This window comes from Thermoascus crustaceus (assembly GCF_041956765.1).
Source record: "Thermoascus crustaceus strain CBS 181.67 unplaced genomic scaffold VTN00scaffold_9, whole genome shotgun sequence".
Lineage (NCBI taxonomy): Eukaryota > Fungi > Ascomycota > Eurotiomycetes > Eurotiales > Thermoascaceae > Thermoascus > Thermoascus crustaceus.
The window spans coordinates 133909-149038 of record NW_027192535.1 but is presented as its reverse complement, the minus strand read 5'-3'; the positions used below and the strand labels follow the sequence as shown (position 1 = coordinate 149038).

Below are 15130 nucleotides of genomic sequence, written 5' to 3'. Positions count from 1 at the left end.
AAAAAATGACTTGACCGTCTCGAATTACCTTACTACCACCCTCTCTGGATAGAAATTTCGTGAAAAGAAGGCCTGAGTTCGTGAGTTGTGACCGGCCGCGCCACAGCTTGGCTAGTGTCGCTCGTCTACGGAGTATTCCGTACCGTGGCCGTGGCAACTTGGCGAGAACAAGACAAGAACACGCTGGTCGCTTTGCCCAGGTACTAAGCAGAAGCCTAAAACAAAAGAGATAAAAAATTTAGCGCCTCGGGGACTCATTTGCTTTTGTCGGGTCAGGTCGTGTCAGGTTTAAGACAGATGATTGACTACCTCTGGGACAGAGGCCGGTTGCCATCGAGTTTGATCTGGCTGCACATGCGAGATCAGAATCGGATGTACCCCGTATAGTACTCCATACACACGGAGGAAAGGGCTCAAAAGAGGAAAACGTGCACGCGGTGTTCTCTGGGGTAAATCAGTAGTCTGGTGTTAGTTAGCGCTGTTAAGCCAAGCCGGGGGTCGTGGCCATTTGAATCCAACTTAACAGGGATCGGACCTATCTCGGGCTTACGGAGCTGTCAGGACCCAGGAAGGTACTATGTAAGTATCTGGATTCTGAGACAAGGCCATCAATTGGCATTATTATTGGCATTGCAATTTTTTTTTTTCTTCTCTCTCTCTTCAAGGTTTGCTTTTATTTAGCTTTTGAGCTAGCTACCTGGCGGAAGCAGTCTGTGCGCGGCTGCCATGTCGGCCCTAATTCTACAAATGCGGAGCCGAGTCGTGGAAAAGCCCGGGCATGATATGAGGTTATGTGAATTTGACACAGTGATAAAACAGATTTTGTGCTCGGTCAGTGACACCTTATGAATACCGTGTAGTGAATTTAGGTATGGTAGTCTCATGTGGATGCCAGCACACTGAACAAGATATACTCTGCAAGTGCTGTGCATAGGGTCCTCCTGAGGCGCAGATAAATTGCAGTTCTTCTGTAGCACCAAGAGCTACTTCGGAAGGTACCGTCTGCCCGGCGCATGGCAGATTCAGAATCATTGGCCGGAGAATCTCGTTGCTGCAGACCCCACATTATGTTACACTCCATACCTTCTGCCTTCACCTACGGAGCATCCCGACTCACGAGTAGGCACCTAACCTACCTATCTGACTCAGTTGTCTCAATGTTACAGCATGTACAGACATTTGCTACCTATGCTGCTATTCTCCCGGAAGCAGAATAGTAACGTATGTATGTATGGCTGAAAGCTGACGATTAAGAAGAAGGGAAAAAAAAAAATCCACGCAACATCCAACTTCATTATGCATGTACAGTGCACTGCATGCAGAGAGAAAGTACACAAGCACACAAGGCTAAGTAAGATCTGTGGAACTGAGAAAACCTTGTTTACCACCTAGCAGACCAAGTGGCATAGATAACTCCGGAAAAGTTTAAGCTTATCATAAAGTGCTGGGCAAACCTAAACCTATGTACTAATTGGATGCTGTGCGATGGGATGGGGACACCTAGGTAGGTAGGTAACCTGGGTTGGAGAGGGGGTGGGTCAGCAGATTCAGAGCGTCGCGGTTGTGAACGTTCATTGGGTAGTATAACTGCGCTCTTGTGTGCATCTATACAGGGTTCTCTTAAATCTATCGGTTTTGCCTGTATGTAGTATCTCGACGAGTCTATCTTGCAAGTCCTGCAACCGAGATGCGCGAAACAGAGCTGCCAACTGTACCGAAAAATACAGTGAAAACACGTCACAGAATGGGTCCTGAAAAGCCAGAGAAAAACATGCTTTACAGTCCGACGCTGGAAAAAGAGCCGACAGTAGGGCTCCGAAACTTCAAAACATATATACACCAATCAAACCGAATGGTATCGGGAGCATCCAAAGGTCATCAAAAACACAAGTCCCAAACGCATGCACACTGGGTAGTATAGTAACAACGGAAGATGCAACTCCATGCAACTTTTTCGCTATCCTTCAAGTTTCATTGTTCCCATTGAAACTAGTTAATCGTCAAAGAACTTGTTCATCGCCTTGTGGGCCAACTCGACACCCAGGCTGGTTTCAGCTGTTAGTGGACTGATCGTTCTGACAAGGTCAGAGATTCTACTTACAAAGTGGCCGCATTGGCTGGCACAGCTCTTGCCAGAGCTGGACCAAATCCTGGGAAGAAAGCCTTGAAACCACCATTGCCGTAGATGGAGCTGATGGTTCCACCGATGGTCGGCCGTCCGGCGGCGCTCTGCATACGAGACTTGACCGTGTCGACTGGGAAGACAGGGATCCACATGGCAACTCCGGCCGCACCACCAGCGGCAAGGATAGCAGGCAGCGAAAGGTCGCCGGTGACATTGCCGTTGGCATCCTTGGGGGTCAGGCTGCGCTTGATGTACTCATAGGCGGCGAAGTAAGCTGCGGAACCCGGACCGTCACGCGCAAGAGTCATCGCACTGCCACGGAAGACACTGCGGATCCCGCCCTCCTTGTACAGTTGCCGGACGACATCAATGCCTCCGGAGTACTTGGGCTTCTGGCCAGGTGGTGGGGGGTTCTGGCCCTGGATCTGCAGGAGAACCTTGACCCGTTCGAACGGAGCGGTGATCAAGGTCATGGGGATGGCAGAGAAGAAACCGGCGGCGGAGATCTGGGCGATGGAGTACTGTGGAGTGTCGTTCTTGACAGGGACGGTGGAGAGGCTGCTAACTATCGTCTTGCCCAAATCGTAGCCCTACGCAGGTCAGATGGCGTAGTTTGAAGCGCAGAAGTCAATGACATACCCAGAAGCTCACGGCAACTAGATTTCGTCAGTCAATTGCCCTTGATGTACGGTTTTTAGGTGTACACTTACACATTGGCGTGACTCCGACCAAGGGCGCCGACACACCCGCATACAGACCCTAGCCTGCTGTCAGTCAATGGATCCCCTGGCCATACAGAGGGAATTACGCACCCGAGCAACACCCTCTCTGGCAATTGTCTTCTTTACGACATCAATTGCGCCCGAGTACACACCCTTCTCGGCGGTCTGTAACCGGACCTTGACCAAGTCGAAGGGATGGCCGACGACGACGGCGCAGACACCACCGACACCGCCCGCGACGAACGAGCGGATCTGGGCGAGGGTCTGGTTGACGGGCTTCGCATCGGTGGCCTTGACTTCGTCGATGACCTCCTGCGGGTTTGTCGGGGCAGTGGACGACATGGCGGCTGCGGGGATGCGGGAGACGAAGGCGGGGGAGGGGCAGGGAGAGGAGAAAAGGAGTGAAGGAGAGGCGCGAGAAGACGGAGAGAGCAGAGAAGTACTCCCAGGAGAGACGAATGGCAGAGATAGACCGCAGACGACTTATCACGACTCTCGCAAAAGAAGAATGCAAGCGGAAGGTGAGGGAGGCCGGTCAAGAGATAGCACAGGCAGCGCGTGGACCTCGGCTCGGCCATGACAAAAACGCCGAACGTGCTCCGTCCGTCGGGCGAGCGCGCCAAGATGGTCGAAGGGAAGATAGAAGAGAAAGATCGTGGGGTTGCATGGAGATCTGCGTGCCCTTGGCTTCGCGACCGCAGCCAACCAAGGCTCTTCCATTGCGTCCTGATGTGCAGACTCCGGATGAACGGGCGGGTACTGACGTCGTCGCACGTTTTGCCACCCTTTCCCCAGGTCTCCGGACTCCAGGCCATGGAGATACCCCGGACTCGTTCAACCTACGAGTGTGAGAGAGTTCACGAGTAGATAGAGAGCCTGCAGAAACGCCCATTGATGACTTCAAAATCCTATCCTCAGGATATATTCGCAAGATATCCAGCACCAAGAGCTTTGCGGACCGCACGTCGGACCGCACGTGAAACGCTCGAATCGGGTTTACTCCGTACATGGACGGAGAAGTGGGAGACGGGCCCCTCGGCGTCCGATGTCACTGTGCTATCCATGACCCCGACAGAGCTTTCAGTATTGTTTCTACAAAGTCGAGGCAGTCGATAGGGAAGTCTGTGGTCTGTAGGGCAATGGCGTAGAGATGTACACTGTACGTCAGCTGTCTGCATGACAAGTACCAGCTTCACCACCACCTTACGCAGCCCACAGTAGATCCTTCATATGAAACTCTTCCAACATGTGAGAACACACTAATAGCCCTCTTGATATCGGACCAATTTGCTGGTTCAATTCCTTCTCGCAACGATGATGATGGTGCTTATATAATCAAAACAGCTCTCGATGTTTGTGTGTGTCTGCAAGTCCAACAGGTGGCAGCTCAGACGATATACTGACTCGTGCTCCCACAGCCCCCGAAGACCAAGCTTTCAAGTGGAGCAATGGGAGGCCTAACCGATCGGAGAGAGCAGGGCTACGAAAGACCAGTAAAAAAGGAGGCGCCAAGTTATCAGGCTGCACCACCAGCGAGAGGACGAGAGCAGCTGAGCAGGTATTGATATGTACGGAGTAGTACGATGATTACATTGATGGACACGATGCTCTCATCAGCTCATTCCTTCTATGACGTCTGATACAAAGTATTAAGTACTGACATACTAGGTACGGCGTGCGGAGTATACAATGCAGCATCCTGCGGGGCAGCGGTGCTGAAGAGCAACGTGGAGAGCAGCAAACCTCGACTATATAATATTCCTGCGTAGGGAAACGGTCACTGATTGCAAGATCTAATAATATCTCCATCCAGGCCTCGTCGGATGCGGCGGCTTCAGGCGTGCTGCGCTGCGACAGCATTGGCTGCTGACGTCTAGCGTTGAGTCTCCGGCGGGCGCCTGCGACCCTGCTGCCTACGCGCTGCTCGTCTTTAACTTCGCCTCCTCGCCCGTTATCTCACCAACATCGTCCCTCGTTTGTTTCTCCTTTCTTCCTTATTCTCATTCTACCTCCATTTCTCATCTCTATTCATTTCGAGATAGGTTTCGTCATCGAAACCTCAAACAGTCGATCCGCGATCATGTCCGCCGTCGCATCCAGCCTCCTCCGACGAGGCATGGAGGTCGCCAACTCTCCGGACGGGCCCAGGCTCCCGCAAAACATCCAGCTGTCAACCTGGGGTGTCGTTGTCGTTGCCCTCACCGGTTTTGCCTTCGTGCTCGCCGGTGCAGCCGTGAGTCACCATCCACCGAATATCTGAGCAGTAAACTAACTCTCGATGCTGTAGATTCAATACACCTATGGCATAATCGTGCCCACTCTCGCCGCTATCGAGGACCCCAACCCGGATATCTATGTCCGCATCGACTCGGACCAGAATGCTTCCAAATGCGCTGCAGACGAGGCCGGAATGCCCCTCAGTCCGCCCAAACCTATCACCAGCAAGCTGCGCACCACGATCCGCCACCTCACTGCCCGCGCCGGCCGTTGGGCTCGATTCCGTGGCTTGAAGATGTACATTGCTTGGGCAGTCGCTAGCACCGTGGTGGTTGGCCTGCTGGAAATCCCCTTGGTTCATGCACGGTTTTTCGGCCGCTCCGTCGCCAGGGTTCTTGCTGAAATCCTTCTGGCGAACTTGGAGATGGCCTGGATCCACATCGTCATCTCGGAGCCGTCCACGAAGCCTTTCTACAAGCGCATCCCCGGTCGCAAGAGCTGGGCAAAGATCGCACCCGCTGCGGCTCTGCGCGTGGCGGCCTTCCAGATCGCACTGTACCTGCCCTTGGCGATAATGACTGCATTCCATAACAGTTTCACTCCTGATGTGTCTGTCGGAAGGATGATCGGTGCCACTATTGGCGTTCTCGTTGCATTCTTGGCTCTGGCTGTACTGGTCGGGGTGCCGGCCACCGTGACCTTTATCCGCGTTGCAGCGTCGATGCTCCCCGAGGAAGACGAGGCCATTGTGCCATTTGACCGCACCTTTGGTGGGAAGGTTATCCCAACCATTCTGGGCGGCAGCGGCAAGATCGGTCTCCTCGAGGCATGGAAGAGCTTTGACTGGGGCTCCCGTGCTCGTTTCATGAAGGTACTTGTCAAGGTCTTCATGATGGAGCTGGCCTTGGTCATCTTGTTCGCACTGATCCTGGTGGGCGAGATTAGCCTGTTCGCCAAGGAGCCCGTGGGCAATAGCATCCCTCTCTTCTAGATGTCTTTACGGCTGTGATAATAGACCGCATTAAGATGCTGGAGGAATACTGTTGAACCTGTGTTACCGGAGACCCCAGATTGATTGACGGATGGATGGTTTGGCTGGATATGTATCCTTGGGAATTTCCACTACGGACGGACTTTTCTTTTCTCGGTAGCTCCTAGGTACACCCATAGTAGAGCTATACTTAGGACCGAATGAAATATCTGATATCCAGACGCCTTTCTCCGTAGGTCGGGGTCCTCCTCCGCCGTTTATCAGCGGGCCGATAAGCGTGGCGGTGGAGGGGCTCTTCGAAGGCGCGGTTTCGTCTGTGGCGGCGAACGCAGCCCATCTCCGGCATCACGTATCGCTTCCGAGCAAACCCCGCGGCAGAAACCGTCTGCTTCTCCTCCGTGTTCCTCCAACTCTCGACGGCAGCTTCAGACACTCTCTACAACACTCGTCTGGCCCTCCTGTTCAGGTTTTTTCCCTCTTCTCGACCTCATACACCAAGGTCCCCCACAGCCCACCGCCACCGCACGCTCCCGACACCGCCTTTGCTCGACTCTGCACTCAGTCACACCATACCACTTCACCCCTACATATCACCGACATCTAGTGCAGAACAGAGACACAGAACGGACGCCAGACGACAGACACCATGGCGACCACGCCCGCAGGACGGATGCTCACCCGCCAGCTGCAGCAGATGCAGAGCGACAAGGACATCCCGGGCATCAGCTGCGGGTTGGCGGACAACAACATCTTCGAGTGGGAGGTCATGCTGATGATCTCGGATGATGTCAAGTTGTATGGAGGTGAGTGTCTCTTCTTCAAAACTCTATGGATATACATGTGAGGGTGTATGCTGATATGGGGGGGGGTTTGTAGGAGGCTTCTTCCGCGCCCGCCTCTCCTTCCCACCAGAGTACCCGCACATGCCTCCGAAGATGAAGTTCGAGACGCCCATTTTTCACCCGAACAGTATGTCCCCCCTTTTCCCTTCCCCACAAACCTCTACTCCCCGTGCAGAGGATGTCACATACTAACAAACTGACAGTCTACCCCAACGGCGAAGTCTGCATCTCCATCCTGCACCCGCCCGAGGAGGACAAGTACGGCTACGAGTCTGCCGCCGAGCGCTGGTCGCCCGTGCAGACGCCCGAGACCATCCTGCTGTCCGTCATCTCGATGCTGTCGTCCCCCAACGACGAGAGCCCCGCAAACGTCGAGGCCGCGAGGCTGTGGCGCGAGGATCCCAAGGAGTTTAAGCGTCGGGTGAGGAAGTGCGTGAGGGAGAGTCTGGGGGAGGAGTAGACGAGCGGCAGCGATGCTGCGAGCTGAGTTGGTGAGTTGGATGCTTGGTCTTCTAGCTAGATTGTTGGCTGGCTGGCTAGACGGTCACGATATAGTGCCGTACAATGGCGAAGCAGGATAGTGTGGGATGGGGTTATATACGCGGTGCATATTTTGGTATTTTTTTTCTTCATATTGCTTTGATTTGTCCTGTCGATGGTTTGTTTTTTCTTTGTTCCTCTCTGCATAACTGTGTGCCTAGGTCCATGGTGTTCCTTCTTGTTATGTTCCTTTTTGTCATCTCTTTTTGTCCGTTTCTGGGCGCATGGCGTCTCGACATCGACGCATAACTACCTCAGGTATCTACATACCTAGGTATATGAAGTATGAAGCATGAGCAATGAGCATCATATTCATCTTTATATAATATTCTACATCTACCAACGACTTGACTGACCGCGGTCAAGCGTTGGATTCAGTAGTCAGTACAAGTACAGAAGATAAGTATACAGAGTTCATCAAACCCCAAGTCACCTTTTTTTGTTTCCGAATTGTGTTTCAGGGACCTGGAGGTAAAAATGATCTGATCTTGATCAGCAATGCGGTCGGTCGGAGGATCAAAGCTTCTTTTCTATCTATCTATATCCTGGCCAGATGTGATGATAGTGATAAGTTCGATCGTCGATCTCTATTTCTTGTTGTTTGCTTAAAAGAAACAAGGGGGGGAAGGACAAAAAAAAGGGATATCGGACGTTTGGTCTGGTAAATATATGATCGAAATCAAATCTTGACTAGGATAAGATACCGATGACAAAATCGACTCTATTTATTCGTTTATAATTAACTACGTTGATCCGTGCCAGAACAGACGTCTCTAACTATCGTGATTTCATCAGTTTGGCAGATGATGTGGCTGTCATGTATGGTACATGCCATGGAAATATATCAAGAATGAGAATTTATAAACCCGGAAATCAAAAAATCGAGACGAGACATTACATTCCAGCCCACTTGTCCGAAACTCATCAAGTCTTGACAAACGGTCAAACAGCATCCCCGATACTCCCATCCCAGATTATGCAAATGCAAACATCGAGACTGGATCTAATGTACAGTACACGCCCCAGCTGTCTTAAGAGGTCTTGTTCCCGCCACCGCACCAGCAGCGGCCGTCGCCCTCTCGCTCGACTTGAACAAGAATGTCCATGTTCTTTTCTCGGAGGAAGTTTATCGTCCGTTGGCGCACGTCATCGAGATCCGCCCCGCGAGATGCGATGACGTGGATCACGCCGAGGACTTTCTGATGCTCGTCATGGTGATCATGGTGGTGGCCGTGGTCATGGTCGCAGTGATCATGGTCGTGGGAATGGCTATGTGAGTGTCCATGCGATGAGCTGTGGCTGTGGCTGTGGTGGTGGTGATGGTCGTGGTCGTGGTCGTGCCCTCCGGCTGCACCGGTATCATCGAGCCAGAATTTTGGCACGGTATACCCTACAACTCCCCTCAGCGTGCTCACACCCGCCAAAGTATCGCGCAGGTTGTATTCCACGTCAGCCGGAAGGGTAAGGAGAAGTGTCTTTGCGGTACTGCTGACAAGGGGAACTGCAGACGCAAAGATCAAGATCGCGATAAGGCAAGAGGCGATGGGATCAAACCCTGGCCACCCATACAGATGGACGAGGATCGTCGATATGACAACCGCCACAGAGCCAAGTGTATCCGCAAGGATGTGGAGAAATATACCGTGCATGTTTTCATTTCCGTGGGAGTGCGAATGCCCGTGATCGTGACCACCGTGCGAGTGGCCATGTCCGTGATGAGCATGATCAAACGCCATTATGCCAACAAGATTGACTGCAAGGCCTGCAGCGCTGACAACCAACAGCTCCCCTATCCGGTGCATCTGGCTGCCTGACAACAGCCTTTCAACAGCTTCGTAAACGATCTCAATGCTTATGATCCTGAGAATAAATGAGCATTTATCACATCGAGACGCTAGGGGCCAGGCTTACATGAGAAAAACGCCATTTGCAAAGCCGGAAAGCGTATCCACTTTGCCATATCCATAAGGGAACCTGGAGCTAGGCGGCCATTTACTCATGACTGCCGCGCATAGACCCACCACGAGCGCAAGGCAGTCGAAAAACATGTGGATACTATCGCTCAGGAGCCCGAGTGACCCAGTGATAAAGCCGTACGACATCTGAACAAGCATAAAGGCGAAATTGAGACTGTACAGTCAGCTTTGGCTAGCAGAAGGGAGCAAATACAATAACATACCTCATGAAATAGAATATCCGACGAGAGTCCCTCTCCTTCAGGATGCTATGCAGTAGTGGATAAACCTCGGCATGTCGCAGGAGAAATTTCGAAATTTTCGACGGCTCCACCTCTGAGTGGCCGTGTGAATGGTGATGGTGGCGGTGGTGGTGGTGCGCATGCGAACTTGTACTGGATTGAGAGTTGTCATCGAATCGAGCTGCAACATAAGAGAACGCAGATAAGAAAAGCCAGGCAATAATGGTCATTGGGCGGCGCTCTGAATATGGGAGAGCACCAACGAGCACGGCAAAAAGAGACCCGGCCGCATGACCAATCTTTTTGGGAGTGCGCAGATTTGTGGGCGACAAAGTCAAAGATACTGCCAAAGACGAAGAGGTAGCTAGCATTGATACTATTTCCAAGAGGTCTGAAGAGAAAGTTCCGCGGAAAATGGAAATTAATGCTGTAAAAAAGGCCAGAAGCCCTCCAGTGATGAGAGTCAACATGGTATCTTCAGAGGAAGAAACCAGAGGCGAAATAGGGGCTATCGGTCCGTGCTGACTACTTCTGGATATTGCATTATCGATCACTTCGGAGGGAGCATCCAAGCTGGATTCAGATGCATGCTGGGACACCCCTTGAAGAGTCGGAAACGGCAGCCGTACTACGAAGACCGACAGAAATAGAGCCAAGTATCCCTTGAATGGTGCTCGATCGGGAGTGGCATCCAGCCCAAGGACGCTGAAAATGACAAAAATCAGAAGTGAGGAGAGCGTCAGCTTCTTCTGGAGAAGTCCTTGCGTGCCGTGCCGCTTACTGCCGCTCTCAACAATTGCAAAACCGGAGGCGAACGCCAGAAGTAGCGTGAGGGCAACTATCCCCACACCAAGCTTCATCGCGGCATAGATAGGCAATCCCAAAGAGATTATCCTCACAAAAGCAGTCCGCACAACAGTCGCATTGAGAGACAGACCCGCGGACGACTTGCCGGAAGAAGTTTCAGCTCCTTGTCCACGTCGTAGTCTGTGCCAGAGTCCCATCAAAAGCATTGTGGCAGACACCAAGGAGCAAACTTTCTGTCCGACAGCCTTGACACCACCCTTGGGGGTGTCAGGATGGATAAAATCCGATACTGTTGCGGCTGCTTCGAGCCAGTCGTCACTTAACGGAATTGACTCTGTATATTGTCCCAAGTGCCAGGACAGGACGACCCACGGGAGGGCCATAAGAAGGCCGGTAACGATCTCACGACTATGACAGGTCAGGCATTCGGGTAGACGACAGCTTTAGTACCGCATCTTCACTCACCTTCCCTGCGATTGATGATCAGATGGCTCAAAGGAAGTGCCAGAATGAACCGAGACTCCGGATGTTGCCTTCATATCACTGCTCAAAGCAGCATCCCCCGCGAAACCATCAAACGTCGACGCGGAATGGTGGCGCGAGTGTTCATGTACATGGCCATTAGTATGGAGAGACGGCGTCGCAGAGTGCTGGAAGTCTTGCTGCGATTGCTGGTCGGCGTAACTCAGTGACACGGAGCTGGGGATCGGTGCCCAGCCGTTTGATCGCGAGTGGCCGTGCGCGCGGCGGCCATGGCCATGGGAGTGAGACGCGTGTGGACTGTGGCTGACAGTTGACATGGTAGATGCTGTCGACATGGTTCTTTCTCCAAGGAATTGAATTGGACGCAAAGGAGTGGACAAATCGACAGCATGGATCGTAAACGAGGGCTTTGCAAGGCGGAGACAGGACCGGTCAAGGAGCTCCAGCAGCTCAATCAAGACCGAACGATATCGAGCTTTGTATCAAGGAAAGGACATGGCGACCGCATTCGCAAGCGCGCACAGAAGCGACTCCAAGAAACGTGTTGATTAGGAGTGCTGGTGTGGGATGCGCATGCAGTCGTCTGTTGCAGAGAGTCGAGAAGTCTGGCGATAGATAAGAACGTTGGTGACACGTGCAAGGGGTCGAGGGGACTCCCGGCGCCGCTTTTGAGGCCGGCGGGGGTCTGGCCTCTTCGGTCGCCTATAGCGCGCATGCCGCTTTTACTTCTCCGCAGATCGGCGTTCCCATCACCATGTCTCTGCCCAATCATCTCCATAGCGTGCCATGTCTAACAATACAACAGCGAACATGGTTTCAATAAGTATCTTAGGGTTACTATTATGGGTTCTAGATCTGCAGAGCCATCCTTGAAGTATATCACTATCTCTATTCCTATTCTGAGAACATACAGTACTGTGCCATATCTTTCATCACCTCTCCCCGCTGTCCACTATCATAGTGCCCAGGTACCCTCCAGCGGCTTCAAAGTCTTGTGGTTATAGAATAGCAATCTGCCAAGACAGGAGGTGGCAGGGGAGGAAGGTGATGAACAACAACCTAGTGTGTACTTCTAAATGCCGACTTCGAGGATATCACATCGTACCTTGCACAAATTCAATTTGAGCCGAATAAGGCCAATTGTCTCTGAAAAAGTAGAGATCCTCAGATGATCACATATCGACATGTATCTCTCGTCGTAAATCCTTACATAGCTATTGTGTAGCCAGTCGTACGCGATAGGGTCAATTAGTTCCCATCGCTGAATTCGCAGACACAAGCTTGCCGGCTCGAGGCGACAAATCAGCGCTTCAACTGACAACAGCGTCATACCCCACACGGAGTTTTCATCAGCGAAAACGCGAACTTCTTGAAAGATAATGACTCGGTCGAGATACCATGTTCGGGGCCATAATAACCTTTTCATGGCCAACTGCAGATGGGGGAAGATAAACCGGTACTCAGAATGCGTTGATGCGTGTGCCTTGAGGCATTCCGAGCGACCCCCTTCTCTTCCAAGACATGAAAAAGGTCCATTCTTCGGCTGTAGTGCCGGGCCAGGCGGACCTACATCGTCACGCAGATGGAGACGAGTGCAACTGTGGCAGAAGAAATGGCCCGGGAGATCCCGGGCGAGGGTTGTCAGAAACAATTCTCAATCTTTCTTGCTACATCCTTCAAGGCTTAGCAATGACCGGTATCTGTCTCCAAGTATCCTGAGCAGGGTATGATTGCATAGCGCCAGGGTGGCTGTTTCAACCGGTGAAAGATACAATGTAATCATGAGCAGTATCTCCAGTGGTAAAACCACGAGGCCTATTCCTGGGTTCTTTTGTGTGCGCTCGTTCGCATTATTAGGGAGGCGCAAATGAGGTAAGAGCCAATTTGTCAGGTCCATTTTGAATGGTATCTGATTTCCACTAAGAGAAGAAATGATATGTATCTCATGTGCTGGACATGCATATACAGAGGTAAAAAGATTGACCGCTACGATGTAGCTCCAGGACCGTTGAAATTCAAGGGATGTGAATATTATGGCTTGTAAGGAGCGGCGAGCTTCTTTCATAGGAGTGTGGGAAGATCAATATCCTTCAGGATCAATTATGCCCAATGTCGCGCGCTTTTGCCATCCTCTTTCTGCCTAAAATGTGACACCTCATCATCATGTAATTGAGGGGCTAGAGGGTTCGACATGCAGTAGGTTGCTGATGCTTTCATTACTTCCTTCCCCCATCTGCAAGCGACCCCGCCTTACTGCTTTTAATATGTTTTAATCCAGACTGGATTTGCCTATGGTCTGTTATCCATCACAATGTCTATTTTCTGGCTTCCAGATCACATGGTTTTATGATAGTAGTTTGCCAAGCCAATGGAGAGCAGGGGTAGTGATAACAAGAGAATTGGCAACCTACTGTACATGGCAGATCAGAACATTTCGTTTGCCACAAGGCTAACAAAGAACAAGCTAGCAAAGTATGATAGAGTCTGATCGAAACAGATCGTTGAACCATTTTCTGAATACGATTCATTTAAATTCGCAAAGTAATCGCGTTTTAAAACAGAGAATGATTATTGTACTACCTACCTAGCTGTGGATAGATATACACACATGGCCATTTACCAGGGAAATTACCACAAACCAACCAATTATATTTAAAGCTCAGCTGCTAATACTTACAGAACAGGTATCCGGAGATTCAAGAGTTAAGAAAACATAGACGTACATACTGAGATAAGAGAAACGGTCGATGAACTTTTAAGGATGACAAAGAGCGCCATTAATAACTACAACAACTATCACGTTCCAAGGTACAGAGATTTCAGTAATCGATGTTCGGAGAGGGATTCGGTAGCGCTTCACTGTAGATACAGCACCGTAGATTGTATGTATACATAGCATCGGAAATAAATCTAAATATTAACTGCGTGAGGCAGCACCCGCCAGGATAGATCTAGGTAGACTCAGAAAGCCCCAGGAGGCCCTCCGTTCCTCGTCAAAAAGGAATCTCTACGGGATTATGTAGGTATATACTAATGTTGCGTCTTCTAGTTAAACTCATTGAGACAGTCAAGTACACAATAGGTACTTATATGCACCTACATATGGGACACAGAGTCCCCTGGACTACATATAGCCAACGGTGATGTCGTCCTGTTACCGAATTTTGAGAGACCGATATGCATGCATACATATACAGCATTACAGGATAGGATCAATGGGAGGGCGAGACACAATATCGCATATGAACACGAGGTCGACTTGGTTGTGACTTGGCCAGAACCCTACCCGCCCAGCATATGAAATAAAATAGCCTTTTCAGTTAGGAATGGAGTCTACGGAGAGATGAACCGTGCTCGTGCCATTTTCCAGGGTATCTAACTCCGTATCGTCTGACTAATTCTCCCTTTCCTTTCTTTCCCCAGCCAGCGGAGAGAAATACTCCATGGGGTTGTTGCGGTACACAGTACAGTTAAGCGGGCCTACATGGCACCCCTAACCCATACACCATACAGAATTAGGTACCTAAAGTAGACCGTCGGGCCATTCATTCCAGTCCTAGGCCCAGGCCCCCCAGGGCACCCAGCGCCAGGGACAAGTCACACAAACCAAACCAACGTAACAAGTTACAACCCTGCAACCCAACCTGCATCAAAAACCTGCAAGCGAACGCGCGCTAGTGTCTAGCTGCAGTAGATGATCTCGATCCACTGATTGACAGCAGGGTTAGGTGCCTAAGTTACCAAGGAAATAGTGTGACGCTAGAGTTGGTGTGTGGCTCCTAGTGTGACCACTCTAAGAATGATTATCGCGGATCAGATCATGATAACAGGGGTCCGATATCGGTCCTGTCTTGTATGGAGATTGGTTAGGTGCCTAGGGTTTGTCGATCTCGATCAGGTCTTGTCTTCGCTATTCCGATTGGGGTAATATACCTCGTAGAGTAAGTAGAGATGTACAAGACTGTTTCTATATCTACGCACGCACGGCCTCTGGTTTTTAGGAAGATGTCTTCGCCACCGGTTCTGTTCTCCGGATCATAGATAGCATTATGTATTCGTCTTATCTTAACCGATATACGTATATACTAGGTATATGTATGTATGAACTTGTACAACGTGAGAATAACTTGACCAGATTGCGCCGTCCTTTATACAGGGTAACATGCATGTACGTAGCTAGATAGAGTTCCCAAAACGCCAACGATG

At 50.9% G+C, this 15130-nt stretch overlaps 4 protein-coding genes across 4 annotated transcripts; 2 read left to right on the top strand and 2 right to left on the bottom strand.

Annotated features, from left to right (window-relative positions):
• Positions 1-1993: 1993 nt before the first annotated feature.
• Positions 1994-3189, bottom strand: VTN00DRAFT_10077 (uncharacterized protein; the record flags this gene model as incomplete). The annotated part of the gene is made up of 5 exons (XM_069426693.1): positions 1994-2045; positions 2102-2715; positions 2765-2781; positions 2836-2884; positions 2938-3189. The coding sequence occupies 5 exons, from the start codon at positions 3187-3189 to the stop codon at positions 1994-1996; spliced, it is 984 nt and encodes a 327-aa protein (XP_069283839.1).
• Positions 3190-4927: 1738 nt separating this feature from the next.
• On the top strand, positions 4928-6055 carry VTN00DRAFT_10076 (uncharacterized protein; the record flags this gene model as incomplete). The annotated part of the gene is made up of 2 exons (XM_069426692.1): positions 4928-5080; positions 5135-6055. The coding sequence occupies 2 exons, from the start codon at positions 4928-4930 to the stop codon at positions 6053-6055; spliced, it is 1074 nt and encodes a 357-aa protein (XP_069283838.1).
• A 646-nt stretch (positions 6056-6701) lies between these two features.
• On the top strand, positions 6702-7357 carry VTN00DRAFT_10075 (uncharacterized protein; the record flags this gene model as incomplete). Its single annotated transcript, XM_069426691.1, has 3 exons — positions 6702-6858; positions 6932-7024; positions 7101-7357. 3 exons carry the CDS (start codon positions 6702-6704, stop codon positions 7355-7357), a joined length of 507 nt encoding a protein of 168 aa, XP_069283837.1.
• A 1111-nt stretch (positions 7358-8468) lies between these two features.
• VTN00DRAFT_10074 (uncharacterized protein) lies at positions 8469-11259 on the bottom strand (the record flags this gene model as incomplete). Its single annotated transcript, XM_069426690.1, has 4 exons — positions 8469-9297; positions 9349-9567; positions 9617-10849; positions 10907-11259. The coding sequence occupies 4 exons, from the start codon at positions 11257-11259 to the stop codon at positions 8469-8471; spliced, it is 2634 nt and encodes an 877-aa protein (XP_069283836.1).
• Positions 11260-15130: the final 3871 nt, after the last annotated feature.